The following is a 21,155-nucleotide window of genomic DNA, read 5'->3' on the forward strand; positions in this document are numbered from 1 at the left end:
ATTATTTGGATTTCGATTTCAGTATTGGAACCTCAAAGGTTATAAAGAAATGGTGAATCGTAAATCATGGACAATAAAAACATTATTGGTGGAGGGGTAATTGTTTTTGTTGATATTTAAAATGCTGATATTTGTTATTTTTAATCAAATTATTATTTTTTAATTTATTTAGAACAAATACTGTTTAGCGGATTAGAAAATCCTATTTAACAATTACTTGTAGGTATTGTTCATTTTAAATGATTGTCTTTTTAGACTAAAAGTTTGAAGAGCCAATTTTACTTCTGTACCAAAACAAGTTTGATATAATATTTACATAAAGTCTAAATGTGTAATTTACACATCGTCTTGGATTTGCTTTACAAAGTATGTTTCATAGATCATAGGATTTATATAAATCCTTCTATTTCCTTACTTTTTGAAACCTGGTTCATATCCGGGGAAACTCCATCAAAATGTTGATTTGATAACTTAAATAGTTTGATTTAAAATCTGATGACTGGTTGTTTTATATTGAATGTAGTCCAAAATGGAGACGAGGTATACTTTGGAATAGTTCGTGAAGACGGCAATAACGAGCGCCAAGTGATTACAATAACTCACTTACGATAGATTCAAGCTGGAGGGCACAACTGGGATTCAAAACAGTACAAAACTTTACCGTTTAAGATTAATTTATATACACAATTAACAATCTGCAAATGTCTCTAAGACTACATTCGTGACTAGCCTAGCGCATCGATGAGTTCTGCAATTTCAATAAACAAATGCTTCGCTCTATCGGGAGAGTCAACTGCATCAAAATCGTCTATGTTTAAACCTGTTATTTGTTCAACGAAACCAATGAATTCCGCAGAACATCCCCTTTGCAACATCGGCTGTGTATATATCCGTTCAATGTCGTCTAGCACACCAGGGTCACACGGAAAATCGAACGAATAATCCATAGTATCAAATAGAAATGGTTGAAAAAAACATCACATCTGGTATGCCAGTTTCAACCTCAACTTGTCTCTGTGAACGAATGCTGTGAGAATTCCAATTGATTAAAAATGTGTTCAAATGATGTTAAATTATCGGCATGAAACAAAAACGAATACATTCCAAATACACTGGATCTGTATTGTGTAGTTGGCCTCCGTCAACCAAATCTTTAAAAAGATTTCTCCAGTACGATGTGAAAGACCTCATTAAAAAGCTCCACAGCATTTCTATTCTCTGATTAATTGTTGATCTACCTACACTGTAACTCATTTGTCCTGCTACCTCGTCATCATGCGAAGATCGTAATGATATTTGTATATCTCTGATTATAACGTTTTCGTTTCCTCCACCCGAACGAACCATTCTTGGAATGCGTTTAATTTGTTTAAGATATGTTACAAAATACTGCCCAACGTAACGATGTTTGTTTGTTGGGGTTTAACGTCCGAGCAACAATATTTCAGCTATATTCAGACGATGAACATGAAATGGATGATAAAATGAACATGAAATGAAAAAAAAAGGGTGGGACACAAGGAAAATAGGGTCGACAAACTTCGATTGCCACTGGAAAAAGGGGAGATGGGTAAGGTCGGGCAATTTAGCCACCTGTGGCGGAGCGCAAAGGTTCCTACTCCTATCGAATACCACAGCAGGGTTCTTTAACGTGCGAGGAACGTGGCATCTTTCCCAACACGGTGCACCACTATGGTTTGCGGTCAGGTTTTCCGTATTATAGCCTGACAACCCCAGCATGTAACACGCCAGGGGTACCCCATTCCACCAACTGGGGCACACATCCCAGTTGCTCTGTGCCCAACGTAACGAGGATTGTTGTTAGTGTGGCTGGCATTCAACCATAATATTCTCCTTGATAATCCATCAATGCATCCATGTATTGCAATGCCAAAAGGTTTATGTTTGTCATATCCATCTAAGTGCAAACAAAAATGTGGGCCTTTATTCCTATATCGTCTTCGCCTTAGTCGATGTCTTGCCCTTGTATTTACACCTTCGCTATCAATGGCGAGTTGGGCTAATCTCACAGTTTCCTAGGTGACACATAGTCCACTTCTAGCATTTAATAATTGCCACATCGACCGATATCCCACTTCAGAAAATCCTTCTCTTAGTGCTAATATGCATCGAATAATGTCTAAGGAATCACTCTCATTTGATCTCCTTCGTAGATTAAGCCTCCTTAATACTCTTTTCGGAAACTATGATGCTATGCACAAAAAGCAGAAACCCTTTTATTTCTATCGCAGTATATAAAAGGTTGTGGTAATAGGCAATCAGTTCATCTCTTGATGTACCAGGAGCCTGTATTCCTATTAGGCTTTGTTGTCGATATACCTGTAGTGTTAAAAGAAGGATGCCAGAATGGATATTATACTAGTGATTATAATAAATGTAAATCCAGAAACAATTGAAGAATATTTGGAAATGCTACAATTCATATTTTCAACATTAGGTTTAACAATATTGTCAACTTTCTATTTGGAACTTGAAAGCCCCCCCCCCCCCGGAAAAAATCATGACAAAAAACAACAAAACCAATAAAAGAAACACGCTGCATTTACTATTAGATAAACAATCTCCAGTTATAGGTAATCAAAGTAAAGTCGGCGTAATAGCAGAACAATTTATAGCAAATGCCTAGAATTCGTTATTATAATCACACAGTGCTCGCATGACTATGTAGTATCTTTTATAATGAAAAGTAAATGATGCAAACTTATCTAGACAATATAATGCAGGTGATACTAATCAATATTATCAAAAAAGATCATGGCTTGCGTGGAAAAGCAAAACTTCCAACTTACCTCTGCGTCCATCTTTGGAGTTTTTCTGTTCTGTTGTAGTAGTCGTAACTTCCAAACAATGCTTATCTTTAAAGTGCCAACAACTTACATTTTTAAAGTGTGTTAATCAATTGTATGTTACAAAATATATTTCATAATAAGCACATAATGATTAGCAATTATCGTCTAGTTCTACGATAACTAGGAATATATTAACATTATCTTAACCCTTACTACGCTATTCGCGGCATATGTCGCAAAGACCAATTTGTACCACACCGCTATTCGCGACATATGTCGTTTCCGATACGTCATTATTTTTGTTGGAGTTCGTCATTCGTTCGTGTGTTGATTGATTGATTGATTGTTGTTGTTTATTGCCGTTTCGGCGACCAGGGCCATATCACGGCAAGAACATTTAATGCAAGGAAAACATTAAAAGCAAGATCAAAGTATCTTCATAAAATAATGAAATTAAAACAAACAGCTATTTACATATAAAAAGGTACATAAAAGGTGAACCTAAGACATAAAATACATATAGAAACATAACTTCGATAAAACATTTAAAATATTGAAAAATCAAGGAAGGTATCCAATTTAAATTTTATTAAATAAACCGATGTCCCACAAGAAATCGATAATGTTTTTAGATGAAACGGTCTTGAACAAATCAAACATATTGGCGCAGTCAAAATAATTTTGCCTGATGTTGGCAAAATCCACACAATCTAGAAGAACATGTTTGATAGAGAAAGGGCAATCACATGGGATACACTCAGGTGGAGGATCACCAACAAGCAAATGGCCATGTGTAAATCTAGAATGTCCAATGCGGCATCTAGTCATGACCACTTGCTCTTTGCGATTGCCCGACCCGGATTGATGAACGCCTAGATCGGGTTTTATGGAATTGAGTTTGTTGTGTTCAAGACCGTCCCATCGGTCCTGCCACATCTTTAAAATATATTTCCTTATTAAAGGTTTAAAATCGGTGTATGGCAAACTAACGTCCTTTATTATTTCATTTAATGCCTTCTTGGCAACCCTGTCTACAACTGAATTCCCCTGAATACCAACATGACTGGGTACCCAGAGAAAAACAATTTCTATATCGAATTCCCGAAGTCGATGAATAAAATATAAAATTTGTAAGATAAGAGTGTTTTTCAGTTTGTAATTCTTAATTGCCAAAAGACAGCTCAAAGAGTCAGAACAAATAATAAACTGTGACAGATTAGATTGAGTAATCAATTTAAGTGCTAACAATATGGCTCGAGCTTCAGCTGTGAATATGGAAGCGCTTGATGGCAACCGTTCAGTTACAGTTCTGTCACCATGGACAGCAGCACATGCAACGCTATCGCCATCTTTTGAGCCATCTGTATACACCGTCAAAAAATCGGGATAATTTGCTTTAATTTCAGAAAATTTTTGTTGTAAAAATAAAGGATTGGTATCGGACTTTTTATATTCACGCAGATCAAAAATGAAAGAAGGATGTGGAAGCTCCCATGGAGGGCATTTCGAAGTAACAACAGGTGTCACTGCATTGGTCTCCAGATGAATTGCTTCCAAATGAGGTTTTATTCGAATTCCAAAAGGAGGGGTTTTGCTTTCATGTTTTCGATAAATGTCGACATAAATAGGATTAATGACACAGTCGTAGGCAGGGCTATCTGGGTAGGCCATAAGTTTACTTACATATTGAAGACCTAATTTCAAACGTCTGTCTCCAAGGGAGGGTTCATTTGCCTCGGCATAAAGGCTCTCAATAGGAGAGGTTCTGAAGGCACCAAGGCAAAGTCGCAACCCCTGGTGGTGAACAGCGTCTAAAATTTTAAGGTAAGATTTTTTGGCGGAACCATAAACAATAGATCCATAATCAAGTTTAGACCTAACCAAAGATCTATATAAATTTAATAAAATTGAGGTATCAGCACCCCAATCGGTACTGGACACCATTTTTAAAATATCTAGTGCCTTAAGACACCTAGATTTAAGTAATTTGATATGGGGAAGAAAAGAAAGTTTACTATCAAAAAGTAATCCAAGGAATTTTGTTTCTTCTACTATTTTGATTTTATTACCATAAAGAAAGAGATCTGGGTCCGGATGCAGCTTTCGCTTTCGACAAAAGTGCATACCAACAGTTTTAGATGTAGAAAACTTAAACCCATTCTCCAAAGCCCATTTCTCAATTCTTTTGAGGCAAAGTTGTAACTGCCTTTCAATATTAGTCATATTTTGTCCCCTGTAGCAGATCAAAAAGTCGTCTACATACAAGGAACCGTCAATATTGTCCTTCAAAACTTGGGCTAAACTATTAATTTTAATACTGAAGAGAGTGACAGAAAGAATACTTCCCTGAGGAACTCCCATTTCCTGTTCCTTCTCCTCAGAAAAAGTCGAATTTACCCTCACATTAAAATGACGATCTGACAAAAAATTAGACAAGAACAGAGGAAGTCTTCCTTTCAACCCCATATCAAATATATCTTTTAAAATACCGTATTTCCACGTCGTGTCATAGGCTTTTTCTAAATCGAAAAAGACCGAAACGACATGTTCATTTTTAGCAAATGCATTTCTGATGAGCGTTTCAAACCGGACTAAATGGTCAAGAGTACTTCTGCCTTGCCTAAAACCACACTGAATATTAGTGAGTAAGTTGTGCTTCTCAAGGAACCACACAAGGCGATCATTGACCATTCGTTCCATTGTCTTGCAGACGCAGCTTGTCAATGCGATCGGGCGATAATTTGAAGGATCCGTATGATCTTTTCCTGGTTTTGGAATAGGGACTACTGAAGCCGTTTTCCAGATGGACGGAACGTTACCAGAAGTCCATATCTCGTTCATTAACGTAAGAAGTGTATGTAGAGATGGATCAGGAAGATGTTTCAAAAGTTGATAGTGAATATTATCTAGCCCACTAGCTGTATCGTGGGCTTTAGCCAGTGACGATTTTAGTTCCTCTATAGAAAATTGAGAGTTGTAAGATTCCGCATTATTTGACTTGAAGTTTAATTTTGTCTTTTCTGCAGATGATTTAATTTTTTGTAAATCCGGTTTGTAGTTAGATGAGGATGAATGTTTAGCGAATGTTTCAGCTAGCTTATTGGCGATATCTTTTTCGGTGGTTAGAGTGGTATTACCAACCTTAAGGTGTTTTACTGAAGAATTCGAATTTTTTCCTTTTACTTTTCTAATAAAATTCCATACTTTATTGAGGGGAGTGTGAGATTTAATACTAGAAATAAAATTTTTCCAAGAGGTTCGTCTGGCTTGTTTACATGTACGTCGAGATTTTGCTCGAAATATTCGGAAGTTAGACAGATTTGCTGGTGTAGGATTTTTGCCAAACCGGCGATGAGCCTTGTTGCGTTCTTCGATCGCTTTGTCGCACTCATCAGTAAACCATGGTTTACTAGGCCTTTTTGGATTTGTCGAGGTTTTAGGTATTGTTTTATTAGCAATTGATGTCAGTCTTTCATTAAATAATAAAATGGGATCTTCAACATCCTTCATCGCTTCTAATCGTAATTCTTCAAGACAGTGGGCTTCAAATGAAGCCCAATCTGCTTTCTCAAGTTTAAAACGAGGTTGACGTTCCTCCGTTTTGGAGGATAAATGCTCCAAAATAATTGGAAAATGATCACTCCCGCACAAGTCATCATGAACTCGCCATGTAAACTCTGAAAGTACGAGAGGATCACAAATGCTTAAATCAATAGAAGAATACGATCCATTGCCTGAATGAAGGAACGTTGAAGATCCGTCATTAAATATGCACAAGTCTTCTTGCTGAAGGAGCTCCTCAACTTTTTTACCTTTATCATTCGTATGATTACTTCCCCATAAAGGATTATGAGCATTAAAGTCACCGAAAATAATAAATGGTTTGGGCAACTGCTTAACCAAATCAACTAATTTATTTCTGCACAAAATTGAATTTGGGGGAATGTAAATGGAACAAACGGTTATGGTTTTATCAAGGGATAACCGAACGGCCACTGCTTGTAGATCGGTAGTTAAAGGAACTGAACTATGTATTACTCTGTCCCTAATAAAAATGATAGATCCACCAGCAGCCCGTTCATTTGCCTCAGCAAATGTACTATACATTGTATATCCTTTTACGGAAATTTGATCCGTTTCTTTTAAATGAGTCTCCTGGAGACATAATGCAACTGGTAAAATAGACTGAACAAGAAGAGTTAATTCCAAAATATTAGCCTTTAAACCTCGACAATTCCATTGAAGTAATTTGGCCATTTTTATGGGTGACGAATGGGGGATATTTTCTCTGACTTGGATCCGCGACCACGACTCGATGACCTTCTAGTACGAGTGCCACCATTAAGGTCAATTCGAATTGACTGAGCGCGCTGCTCCTTGTATTTTTTCATGGCAACAGGATCTGTTTGGTCAATCTGATCAAGGTCGGGACCCAGCCAGTTTTCACCTGGACGAAGTCCATGATCTGTTGTTTCCATGTCAGATTCGGAATCCGAGTCCGACACCACAGGCGACACAATCTGTCGCCTAGACTTGGATTTCTCCAAGTCCTCCACACGGAAATTCCCCAACTTTTTTGGGGGTTGGACATTCTTCTGTTGAGATTTGGAAGACGATGACTGTTGTGATGATGGAGATGATTTTGAAGATGATCCGGAATTTTGGGATGACTGAGTCTGGGAACATTGGTGAGATTTCTTAGCTCTGGCCTTTTTAATTTCCTCTAAACATTTTTTGGATGGTTTCATTATTTTGGTGGATACCTCAGTGGGCAGTTTGGCAAGACCATTGATATCCTCTTTCCAACTCATGATCGTCTGCACCTCAACAGTCGAGGACAGACAAGCACGCTTTGCAACACTAGCATAAGATGTTTTGCCAGATGCAAGAAAATTGTTGGAAAGGGACCACTTCTGGCGAGCTTCACTATATGAAATTTTGTTTTCAGTTTTTATCTTTAAAATATCTTTTTCTTTCTTATAAAGAGGGCAATCTTTAGATGATGACATGTGAGCTTCCTCACAGTTTCTGCATTTCAGATCTTTTCTGCAGTCGATTTCCTCGTGTCCTTCTTCAGAGCATCGGAAACAAAACAGTTTTCCTCTACACTGGCCCTTTCCATGCCCAAACTTCTGGCATTTAAAACACCGAAGTGGGTTAGGAATATACAGATTGACAGCTGTCCTGTATGGACCAATGTAGACATGAGATGGCACTGAAGTGGAACTAAATGTTAACAGGATTGTTCTCATTGGTGTGGTTGCATCTGCACGTCGAGAAGTAAATCTTTTCACTGACTTAACGCCTTGTGATTTCAGTTCCTCACAGATCTCTTCATCAGTCAAGGCGTCGAGGTCTCGACCCCGGTATTTAAGGACACCCTGTGACTGATTTAGTGACTTGTGTGCAGATGAAACCACATCAAGGTCACCAATCCTGGTTAACTTTAACAAATTTGATGATTGGCCAGGTCTGAGGCATTCAATTAAAATTAATGATCTTATTTTCTTTGTATCTTTAACATCACCAGCTACGCCCTTGATAGTTTTCTGTATTAAAAAAGGAGAAAGGTCATTAACATTTTTGTCTTTATCTTTTGCAGAAATTACAATAAATCTTGGCCAGTTTTTATCACTTTCGTCAGAAGAATTGCAGACATCACTTTTTCGTTTTTTTGAATAAGAAACATTGGACTCCCCGTTGTTTTTTGTCGCCATGTTAAGTTTTAGTAAGTTTCATCGTCTCTGTTCCCCACCCGCCACCGAGTGCCAACACCGATGCTAGGACTCTACGGATTTCCAGCAGATAGCATCAGGGATTCCAGAGACGACATACTCGAACAGAGCGTATCTATCAATGGCGCATAGACAGCGTACTACTCGATTGACCCACGAGCCACCGCCTTCTTCATTTGCCATTTGTAAGCTTTTGAAAATCTTAGAAACATTGGATTTAACAAAATGCCATCAGTAAAGCAGGTGGACAAATGAAGGGCATGGCGTGACCAGCCGATTGATCGAACCGGGTCCATCCGATCTCCCGTTTAGATGACCTAAGAGCCGAGTGGCATATACAGCCGTATCCTCGATCATCCAGCCATCGATGACACGGGGGTTACGTCACGACTGGAGTCTAGATACGACCTTCATCCACTAGGACCTCCTCGCCCACCAATAACTCACGGGTTGCAACTCACGGCAAACAAGTAGGTCAACCCACTTTTTATTTTAAACACCGGGCCCACGGTCGATGTTCGGATCGCTTTAGTCTGGCCTCTAACCTTTGACCTTTCCAGCATGGGTAACCCTACCAGGAGAAAAAACTCCAGCTGGCATAGCTCTTAGGATCACTGAGGCACGCAAGCCCCTCTACCACGACAAGGATAGCGATCCACAGGGGGGCGTTCGTGTGTTGAAATCGAAAACTACCGAGAAATCCGAATAGAAATATGATTCAGGTTTCGCTTGCGGTTGAAATCATGGAATGTTTTAATGAAAAGTTTTGCAGTAAATCGATTTGAATATGTTATGAAAATTTTGTGAAAAACGTAATGACGGACGCCATTGAGGGCAACGATAGTGACGCTGAAATATTAAGAATTTTCAACGAATCGGGAGATGAGAGCGAGTTCGAAGGGTTCGGACCTGAAGATGTTGTAGACAATTTCGAACTTTTGAATGAAATAGACTTCGAACTGTCTTTCAAGGATCAAAATAATGCCAATGACGACAATTTTGGTTGGGAAAAAAAAAACGATTCTCCTCCAATGGTTGCCCCTTTTTCGCGAACGCCGAGTTTAAATGTGGATCTCCAAGACGACCCAGAACCCTTGGACTTTTTTCAATTTATTATTCAAACTTGAAATGTAGGACTTGATAGTTGAACAAACGAATCTCTATGCCGAACAGCGTAAAGAAAATGAACAACTGAAAGAAAATTCTAGGCTACAAAAATGGCTGCCAGTTACCGTGGACGAGATGAAAGTTTTTATTTCTCTAGTAATTTCGATGGGACTGACTAGGAAAAGGGACATTGATGCATATTGGTCTAAACATAATATTATTTCAACTCCTTTATTTGGAAAGATGATGTCAAAGGACAGATTTTCAGCCTTTTTATCAAACTTACATCTTGTTGACAACAGTTTAGCTCCAAATGATGATCGTCTTTACAAAGTACGCCCTTTCGTTACAATGATGCGAGAGACTTTTGATGTTTACTCACCTGAGGAACATTTGAGCTTTGATGAAGGGACTTGTCCCTTCTAAAGACGTGTTAAATTCAGAGTTTATAATCCCATGAAGCCAAACAAGTTCGGTATAAAGTTATATCAAGTTTGCGAGGCTAAATCTGGATACTGTGTGGGATTTGACATCTACGATTCCGATCCCCTGCGCAGTTGTGCAGTTTATTGTGAGGCACTGGATATTAACGTGGAATTATCACTTACAATGTAATGTTGATAGATCATTACCATCTCAACATTTTATCTAAATTGGATTAACAGATTTATTTTGACAGTAGCAATTTACTATTTACAAATAACGGGATTTTCTGTCTGCAGCGAATCGCTTATCTAAACATATTTCACAGTTATGATTTCTTTAATACTTTTGGGGGCGCAAGTTTCTCATGTCAATGAATTCTCTTTGTTCTAAGTTTCTATGTAAAAGCAGATGCTGGAAAACTGTAGTTACTTGTGTGTGTAGATTGTAGTAAATAAACATGTATTCTATAAAGTATCTTTATTTGATATGGAACCCACGTATATAAAAATATAATATACAACAAAGCTTGTGATAGGACTACTTTCATTTTGTGGACTTTTGATGTATATTAAGATTAAATAAGAAGTAAATATTACCATTTGTCTATTACTATGACATTAAGCCAGATTAATTAATTACTGCTAATGACATTATAAAGCAATAATTTTCTTTAGTTAATGTTGGCTTATTTTTCATAAGAGTTACCTACAATTGATTTAAGGACTGTTAACACTTATAATTAATTCCGATCGTTTCATTTAACTGTTCTAAAAATTATTAACTAATATTCCAAGAAAACTTAACACAAATTATAATTAATAGCAGCATAATCGTTAGTATATTATTGTAAAGATAATTAACGCAAGTTAACGGCGAAATTAATAATAACGCATGGCCAATATACGCTTCCGTAAGTTCCCAATCCAAACATACGGAAAATACAAGTAGAACCAAATTTGTGACACTTTTAAATCTATTAAGTATCATCACAAAGTTCAAGATCAATAATGCAACGGCTAAATGTCAAATAATGTTACTACAGAATCAACCTGATTACAATTATTGTCAACCTCCACTGTTTACACTTGTTTTCTATATTTGTAAAATTTAGTAAATCAAAATGCATCTGCTTGGTGCGAACCTTTCGAGTGATGAAAACCCCTAAGTGCCTCGCTATTACAGGAAATATACTGCTTATATGTAAACAACATGAAGGTGTATATTTAAAGAATCGTGTAAAGAAATTGGTGTGCAATTAATATATCACGGCTTACCTGTTTGCTTAAATCCCAGTATTATTCCAGCAAATTTGTGCACATTGTTTGTGATGCATGTATGATAATTGACGAAGTAAAATACGTCATTGCATTGAATTGAGGTACCAATAAGGGAATAGATAAAGTTGGCATCTATTAACTCGGTCATATCATTTTGTGGCTTTCTGTTTGTTTGTTTGTTGGGGTTTAACGTCCGAGCAGCAATATTTCAGCTATATTCAGACAATGAACATGAAATGGATGATAAAATGAACATGAAATAAAAAAAAAAAGGATGGGTCACAAGGATAATAGGGTCGACAAATTTTGATTGCCACTGGAAAAAGAGGGGATGGGTAAGGTCGGGCAATTTAGCCTCCTGTGGCGGAGCGCAAAGGTTCCTACTCCTATCGAATACCACAGCAGGGTTCTTTAACATGCGAGGAACGTGGCATCTTTCCCAACACGGTGCACCACTATGGTTTGCGGTCAGGTTTTCCGTATTATAGCCTGACAACCCCAGCATGTAACACACCAGGGGTACCCCATTCCACCACCTGGGGCACACATCCCAGTTGCTCTGTAGGCAGAGCACCTAGCCCCCGGCTAGGTTTCTGAGCACTATTTAGTCGCCTTATACGACAAGCTTAGCGCTGCTGCAGGCCTATTCTTTTGACACCCGAACCCCAACAAACAACAAACAAACAGCAAACCATAGTGGTGCACCGTGTTGGGAAAGATGCCACGTTCCTCGCACGTTAAAGAACCCTGTTGTGGCATTCGATAGGAGTAGGAACCTTTGCGCTCCGCCACAGGAGGCTAAATTGCCCTACCTTACCCATCCCCTTTTTCCAGTGGCAATCAAAATTTGTCGACCCTATTATCCTTGTGTCCCATCCTTTTTTTTTTCATTTCATGTTCATTTTATCATCCATTTCATGTTCATCGTCTGAATATAGCTGAAATATTGCTGCTCGGACGTTAAACCCCAACAAACAAACAAAAAACCACTTAGATTTAACTCGTGGTTCTTTTACGTGCGAGGAACGCGGCGTCTTTCCCAACCTTGGGGACACAACCAAATTGCCCTGGCCAGTGTTCTGAGCGTCATTTACTCGCTTTATACGACAAGTTTAGCGCTGCTACAGGCTTATACTATTGATACCTATACCTCATGATGCTTGACTAATAACATTTAGTATGTATCTTGGAAATGTTAGCACATGAATCGTACGATTTTAAGCTAAACTATAGCTGAAATATTGCTGCTCGGACGTTAAACCCCAACAAACAATTTGATCACGTTTTCATGTTAATTTAATTTTTTTTTATTTTTAAAAGTTGTACGGGGTTACGGTTAGACATGGAATTAATGTTTCTTAATGTTATAGGGGTTGATTTCGAATTCCTCATTTTGTTTCAAAAGTGTTTGCCATTGACCATTTATCACTGTTTTAATAGTTATACACCATTTATTCTCCCGCTGTAAAATCCGTCTGTTTTCTCCACATTTCTTTATGCTCGATTTGTTACACATTACAAGGCAATATGCCATTAACAATGAAAACTAGGTTAATTCAATCTGCAAATTGAAAAATTAATAAGCACAACATGCATGGATATATATTCTTTTAAATATTTGGTAAATAATATTTTGGGGAAAATCACATATTTACTCTTTGACAATAAAGGAGGAAAAATGTAAAAAAATTTAAATAATAAATGAACAAGAATAAGTATAAAGGAATTACAAGGTCATTCGACCAGAAAATTTGTAATTCTTAATTTATTCTCTTACCAAGCAGCATCGTCATATCAATTGGCTACACATAACTACGCAGAAATATGATCACAGCTAACATGAACATAATAGGGGCATTAATTACGATCATATGCATTATTATTTGTTACCAGGGAGTACATGTACAAGGTAAGACCAAAGAATTTTGCGGCTAAGGTTAGACGGCAGTTTCTTAATTTTCTTCATTGACATTTTACCGATGTTACCCTTTGTCAAGCATGAAAGAAACCAAATTGTCGTCGGTGAAACAATTAAGAAAAATCAATTCCGTCCTAGTTAACAACATTGCGTCGTTGCAGCGTACTCATAAAACACGTTGCGGACCTATTAAGAACGTCATGAACAATGGCAATCTAAGAATGCAATACATTGAAACCTTAATAACGATATCACATTTTTTTCTAAATATTAATGATTATAAGGAAAGAAAAAAAAATACATTATTTATCACAAATTTCTTAACGAATACAAGAAGTAAATCGCATGCCAGCAGGGTAATTGGTAATTGAAGCACATGGCATACGAATCCCTTGTCTATAAGGGTACGCTTTTAATTATTTTTGGATGACAAAGTAAACATTTTGGAAAGGTGATTTTTAGACAGGAGAGAGTCGAAAACGGTTAAAACAGCACTTATTTATTTCAACTATTATATTTAATATAAATATTTTACAATAGGTAAGTCTCAATATTGAAGAATATATATGATTTGGAATGTAGATATGTAGTAACATGTATTGGGTATTCCATTAAGGTATGGTCGATGGAAAATATTTTGGGCCTTTTTTGGGCGTGTGGTTTCACCCACCATAGTCTATCAAGCTTTTATCTGAAACAGAATGAAATTAATCAAAGTTACTTCGATGCTTACATAAGATTGGTGTAAAATGCAGAATACAAACGTCTCAGTGATTTGTAAGAGTTGTATCCCTTACCCTAGCCTTAAACTGAATTTTCAATACAATTGTTTTTTTTTTTTTTTTGTCCAATTGGAAAATGAATATAAAAGATCACTTTCATAGACGGGAATTTCAAAAGGGTGGAGCCAGAGTACTCTTATTCCTTTTTTTTTAATGCACCGCATGGCCTTTATAATCCTATTTTGAAAGTCTGGTTCGGCCCCTAGATTTAGCTACTAAACGGGATTGCAGATTTTAAGACAATGGTCTTAAAATCCCGAACGTTGTTTGATTTTTGACAAAAGTACTATGAAGCAATCTGGTGAGTATGTCTTGTGAATTCGTAGAAACTACTGAGAATATGTTACAGTTGAAATATATGTGCTTTAAATATTGTGCCCCCACTAAACGAGTCTGTCTCACCAAACTTAGTCGTCAAAACCTTGTTCTGTTCTAAATTGATTTCAGTTTTTGGTGTACAGCTTTATTATAAGCTATTCAGGTTGGTTGCTGTTTAATATCAACTACCTTAGCGGGGTTATTCATCTAGAGGTAGAAACGCCCTTTAATGTCAATCAAAAACGACACAATTCTGTAAAATGTATTTATATGTATGTACAAATTATTGTTTTAGGGATATTTTTTACAGGATGCACTCTTATTTGTGAGAACGGTGGTACTTGTATGAATAGTACCAGTACAGTTGGTGAAATATGTAACTGTTCTGCTGCTGTCGATTGTACTGGACGAACATGTGGTAAGTCAATTGTTACAGGACCAACTTGTGAAAAAAGTGACAACAATGTCAGACCTAATAATGTGGATACATATAGAAAATAACTCTTTTGTCGCATCATACACTATATTAGCCCAAGGGCTGTAGTCTAAAACTGATATTGATCGTGCACTGATAATGGGTCTAATATGATTGATTGGTGTTTAACGCCGCAGCAGCTTAAAATTTCACCTATCGACGGTTTAGTAGCCCAATTAGTCGATGGACCACGTATGGAAAAACTAACCCCTAGGTTGTGGAATTTATGAGAATATGATTTTTTGTTACTTAAATATATCAATTTTATAATTAAGGTGCCATTTGGCAATTACTGCAATATATAAAATGTTCAACAACAACAAAATTAAGTGCATAAATTGTATTTTAGTTTTTTACAGATGGTTAATTTTCAATCGGTCAGTAACACATCAAAACGTTAAAGATTTTAATTTGTCTTGGACCTGATTATTGCATATATAAAATATCTTCTTAAAATTTCTGTATAATTTGAATGAAATAATTTACATTTACTGTGCACCTTTTTTATTCTCAAAAGTGGATCTGCCTTTTATGATTATGAAAGTGTATCGAAGAAATATATATGCCTTCTGTCAAAACCTTAAGTATCAGTCCACATAAATGTCAGACAATGGAAAAGTGATTCATGGTCAAGAAAAACCCACTAAACAAACGATGCATTTTTAGTCTACGTATACTATACTTTCACATTACAACAACCTTTTCTGTATTCAGGTTTGCTCTTTTGAGAAAATCATACATTGCTCACTAAAAACAACCAAATGAAGCCAAATCAAGAACGATAACTCTTGCGAAGTTCAAATTTCATGCACAATCTATATAATTTTTATCTCAAAAGCGCAACAACCAAATGAAAAACTTTGACTGGTTACGTGATCAGTTACTGTTTGTGAACAAGAAATAAAACTGAATTTGGTGGGTTTGTGACATGCATGAATTACTTTCTGTCTGAGTTTTAGAAAGAATGATACTTAAAAGATATACTTAGTATAGTTCAATAAAAATAGTATAATTTATAACCAAAATATTATCAGGAGTGAAATTACCGAATTTATTTCACAGTGTGAATCATCGGAATTTATTTCTTCGGGAACATTCGATATAACACTGTTTACTATATAATAAATTTGTTTATTTAATTGTACTATTAATAATGTTATGTGTTCACTGGTATGATCATAATATCAACATTTTGTTTAAAAGGTCTTACATACATAAATGAAACTGCATGTTTAATTTTTGAATGATGGATATCAGGTCAAATTAACAGTTTCATTCAGTGACGGAATCTCATTTAATCACAATCCAAACCTTGAAATAGATTAAGCTTGAATGTCGTGTCTCTATCAAAACTGTTCACAATTCAGTCACTGCCCTCTCCCCTCTCCCCTATCCATTTAGGTCCGTGCAGGTCCGGGTGTCAAAAGAATAGGCCTGCAGCAGCGCTAAGCTTGTCGTAAAAGGCGACTAAATAGTGCTCAGAAACCTAGCCGGGGGCTAGGCGCTCTGCCTACAGAGCAACTGGGATGTGTGCCCCAGGTGGTGGAATGGGGTACCCCTGGCGTGTTACATGCTGGGGTTGTCAGGCTATAATACGGAAAACCTGACCGCAAACCATAGTGGTGCACCGTGTTGGGAAAGATGCCACGTTCCTCGCACGTTAAAGAACCCTGCTGTGGTATTCGATAGGAGTAGGAACCTTTGCGCTCCGCCACAGGAGGCTAAATTGCCCGACCTTACCCATCCCTCCCTTTTGCTAGTGGCAATCAAACTTAGTCGACCCTACTGTCCTTGTGTCCCATCCCTTTTTTCATTTCATCATCATTTCATGTTTATTTTATCATCCGTTTCATGTTCATCGTCTGAATATAGCTGAAATATTGCTGCTCGAACGTTAAACCCCAACAATCAATCAACCTATCCATTTAAACAATGGCACATTTTATTTATTTGTTTGTTGGGGTCCGAGCAGCAATATTTCAGCTATATTCAGACAATGAACATGAAATGAGAAAAAAAAGGATTGGTTACAAGGATATTAGGGTCGACAAATTTTGATTGCCACTAGAAAAAGGGAGGGATGGGTAAGGTCGGGCAATTTAGCCTCCTGTGGCGGAGCGCAAAGGTTCCTACTCCTATCGAATACCACAGCAGGGGTCTTTAACGTGCGAGGAACGTGGCATCTTTCCCAACACGGTGCACCACTATGGTTTGCGGTCAGGTTTTCCGTATTATAGCCTGACAACCCCAGCATGTAACACGCCAGGGGTACCCCATTCCACCACCTGGGGCACACATCCCAGTTGCTCTGTGGGCAGAGCGCCTAGCCCCCGGCTAGGTTTCTGAGCACTATTTAGTCGCCTTTTACGACAATCTTAGCGCTGCTGCAGGCCTATTCTTTTAACACCCGGACCTGCACGGGGCAACATGAAATGAATGATAAAATGAACATGTAGTGAAAAATGGGATGGGAGACAAGGATAATAGGGTGGACACATTTTGATTACCACTAGAAATAGATATGAATGGGAAGGGTCGGGCAATTTAGCCTTCTATGGCGGAGCGCAAAGGTTCTACTCCTATCGAATACAACAGCATGGGTCTTTAATATGCGAGGAACGTGGAATCTTCCCAGACTCATACGGAGGCATCTTACTCTGAATGAAATTCAGAACTACTTTTTCTCTTCAGAATTGTGTCCATGCCAAAACCAAACTTGTTCGAACCATGGAATATGTAGTGCTACTAAAGATGGAATGGACTATAACTGTACTTGTGATTCGGGTTGTTTCGGGAAGGATTGTGGTAATAAATTGTAAACTTTAAATTATATGAAATTAAGGATGTAGACCTAGGGTAAGGGACATAACTCATGAAAATAAATTGATACGTTTGTATCATATTTAATTTCACCAAAGCTTATCAAGCTTCCATTTGAAACAGAATAAAATCAGTTCAAGTTACTTCGATGCTTACATGGGATTGGGATCGAATGCTGAATACAAACGTTTGAATGATTTGTAAGAGTTGTGTCTCTTTCCTTGGTCTATCTCCTTAGCTAAACGCTGTAGTATTAAACATAATTTGCTCATTTAATTCAATTTTGTATGCTCACATACTCAGCGCCCTGTATAATGCTTCAATACCAGTTTTATATATTGTAAATTTCGATATGCTGTACACGTTTTTCAAGGAGTAATCTCTCATCAGCAGCATTAAAATCAAATATGTAGGAAGATCATATTCAAAATATTAGTTGTATACAAGAAGTACTCATAACCAAATATATCGAAAGAGGAAGTCAAAAAATCCGAATGTATATTTTTAATATGATATCTTCTGTAAAATACATCACATTATTGACAATGGTCCATTGACATACCCAATCGCTTGGGAATCACTTTAGCATAAGGCTTCTGAAAATTCTCTATCTTGAATAAAAAAAAACATTTAGCAATTACCCTGTCTGAAGTAATTTCTTACTGTTGAATTGACTAACATTAAATCAAGCAAAATTGTAATCACGAGTTATCTCCATAATTGCAGTTCTGATACTTTAGGCTATTCTCCGGGTAGTGTCCAACCTTGTTGAAATAATGAACCTCTTTCGGCGATTGATGCACAATATCATTTATGTACTTGATACGAGAATGTAATGGTAAAGAATACATTATTGTAACTCTTATTACAAATTGAAACCATACCTGACCTTTAGGTCTGTTGGATGATATGAAATAATTTAAATCGATAATGTTTGAAACTATTTCTATCCAGAAACATGTCCATGCCAAAATCAAACTTGCTCGAATAATGGAATATGTAGTATAACTAGTGACGGAATGGATTATAACTGCACTTGTAATTCTGGTTGTTTCGGAAAAGACTGTGGTAAGTTGAAAAAATTTTCATTTTAATCTCGAATTTTAGGAATTAAAAAGATATTATAAGGAATTATTAACAACCTGTTGTCTATTTATCGTTGTTCATTTTTGACTTGTCGCAAAATGTTCATCTAATTTGTGTAGAAAATTCAAACATAATTTGAAAGGAAACTCAAAATATTTGAAAAAGAAATATTTTGTTAAAGAATTGTACATTAGAGAATTTTAATTAAAATAGCATAGACAATTTAATCATTAACATATTTCCTATTTATTTATGCCATAAACCAAATTAATTAGTTTAGAATCTAGAAACAAGCTTCTAAAATATTCTTGACATCACTATAAAAGTGGATATTTTGGCATGGAGGCATTTTCGCTACATTCGCGCCGAGTACATATCCGCGAAAATAACCTCAGGCCAATTGGTTTTGGATTTCTATCTCGAAATTATCAGAGGTAACTAATAACCCGGATTTACATTTCCCAATTAATTTAAATGATTCTGATGAGAGGTCACATCTCAAAACATGTGTAGCATTTCACAATTTTCATATCTTTTATCATTTGCCTTTTTTCTACATGCTATTAAGTTGCATATATTTTTTCAAGAGCTGAATTTTACACATGGTTCATCTCAATATTTGGGGTCTTTTGATGCTTTACTCCGTAGCTCAATTTTGTTGATGTAATGGATTTCCTAACGCAAGGAAAAATGTTATACACTCCTTGAAACGTTCACGTTACCCATTTTAGCGTTCGTGCATTGTTTATCATGCGTTTATACATCATTTTGCGTTTGATTAAATTCAAGCTCGGAGCGTTCGTTTTTTTGTGCATTAATAATTTCCTTATTTTTTTTTATACTTTTCTTCTTTTTTCAAATGTTTATCTATCGTGTGTTTTACACGCTAAGATGCTTAGAGCGTTTGCTGCCTCGTGCAGGTACGGGTGTTAAAAGAATAGGCCTGCAGCAGCGCTAAGCTTGTCGTAAAAGGCGACTAAATAGTGCTCAGAACCCTAGCCGGGGGTTAGAGCGCTCTGCCCACAGAGCAACTGGGATGTGTGCCCCAGGTTATCGAATAGGGTACCCCTGGTGTGTTACATGCTGGGGTTGTCAGGCTATAATACGGAAAACTGCAAACCATAGTGGTGCACCGTGTTAGGAAGGATGCCACGTTCCTCGCACGTGAAAGAACCCTACTGTGGTATTCTCCCGGAGTGGGAACCATGGGGCTCCGCCACAGGAGGCTAAATTGGCCGACCCTAACCATCTCTCCCAATTTCCAGTGGCAATCAAAATTTGTCGACCCCATTGTGCCTGTGTCCCATCCCTTTTTCATTTCATCATCATTGTCATGTTCATCGTCTGAATATAGATGAAATATTGCTGCTCGGACGTTAAACCCTAACAAACAAACAAATTCTCTTGCTTTTAAGTTAACGTTCAACGTTTGTTTAGCCATTGTGTGTGCAGTAAGCTAAACGTCTCAAGGGGCGTAATGCTTATTTGGATGCTTATTACAATTTCTATTCGCCCCGTGCAGGTCCGGGTGTTAAAAGAATAGGCCTGCTGCAGCGCTAAGCTTGTAGTATAAGGCGACTAAATAGTGCTCAGAAACCTAGCCGGGGGCTAGGCGCTCTGCCCACAGAGCAACTGGGATGTGTGCCCCAGGTGGTGGAATGGGGTACCCCTGGCGTGTTGCATGCTGGGGTTGTCAGGCTATAATACGGAAAACCTGACCGCAAACCATAGTGGTGCACCGTGTTGGGAAAGATGCCACGTTCCTCGCACGTTAAAGAACCCTGCTGTGGTATTCGATAGGAGTAGGAACCTTTGCGCTCCGCTACAGGAGGCTAAATTGCCCGACCTTACACATCCCCCCTTTTTCCAGTGGCAATCAAAATTTGTCGACCCTATTGTCCTTGTGTCCCATCCTTTTTTTTTCATTTCATGTTCATTTTATCATCCATTTCATGTGCATCGTCTGAATATAGCTGAAATATTGCTGCTTGGACGTTAAACCCCAACAAACAAACAAACAAACAAACAAACAATTTCTATTCAGAGACATGCCCGTGCCAAAATCAAACTTGTTCTAATAATGGAATATGCAACGCTACTAGTGACGGAATGGACTATAAGTGTACTTGTGAGTCGGGTTGTTTCGGGAAAGACTGTGATATGTTCAATTTATTTTTCTCAATTTTAGCTCAAATTTCCAGTATTAAATAATACTGTTTGATAGGAAAGAGTAATCGAGGGAGCCAAAATTTAATTGGAAATGTAATCCAGGGACTAGACATGGAAAACAGAAAAAAATATACCACAAAGAACACAATATAACTAAAATAATACATACAAAGCGGATGTCAAAAGAATAGGCCTGCAGCAGCGATAAGCTTGTAAAAGGCGACTAAATAGT

General features: G+C 37.3%; 1 protein-coding gene and 1 pseudogene across 2 annotated transcripts in view; one reads left to right on the plus strand and one right to left on the minus strand.

Moving 5' to 3' along the window:
- Positions 1-725: 725 nt before the first annotated feature.
- Positions 726-11,891, minus strand: LOC148596662 (uncharacterized; annotated as a pseudogene). Its single transcript, XR_015918971.1, has 5 exons — positions 11,353-11,891; positions 4,494-4,621; positions 2,811-2,876; positions 1,814-2,340; positions 726-1,406 (listed from the first exon to the last, which is right to left on the minus strand). The product of XR_015918971.1 is annotated as an uncharacterized LOC148596662 (transcript).
- Positions 11,892-14,678: 2,787 nt separating this feature from the next.
- LOC148596663 (uncharacterized) overlaps positions 14,679-21,155 on the plus strand; it is a 35,414-nt gene continuing 28,937 nt past the window's right edge. Inside the window, exons 1-2 of the mRNA XM_088563396.1 lie at positions 14,679-14,791; positions 17,540-17,653. Coding sequence (XP_088419522.1) covers positions 14,719-14,791; positions 17,540-17,653 — 187 coding nt within the window. The 5' untranslated portion in view covers positions 14,679-14,718. The remainder of the gene's footprint in view (positions 14,792-17,539; positions 17,654-21,155) is intronic.

The sequence above is a fragment of the Perna viridis genome, chromosome 15 (genome assembly GCF_037379345.1).
Source record: "Perna viridis isolate PV_CMFRI_1.1 ecotype Kerala chromosome 15, ASM3737934v1, whole genome shotgun sequence".
Lineage (NCBI taxonomy): Eukaryota > Metazoa > Mollusca > Bivalvia > Mytilida > Mytilidae > Perna > Perna viridis.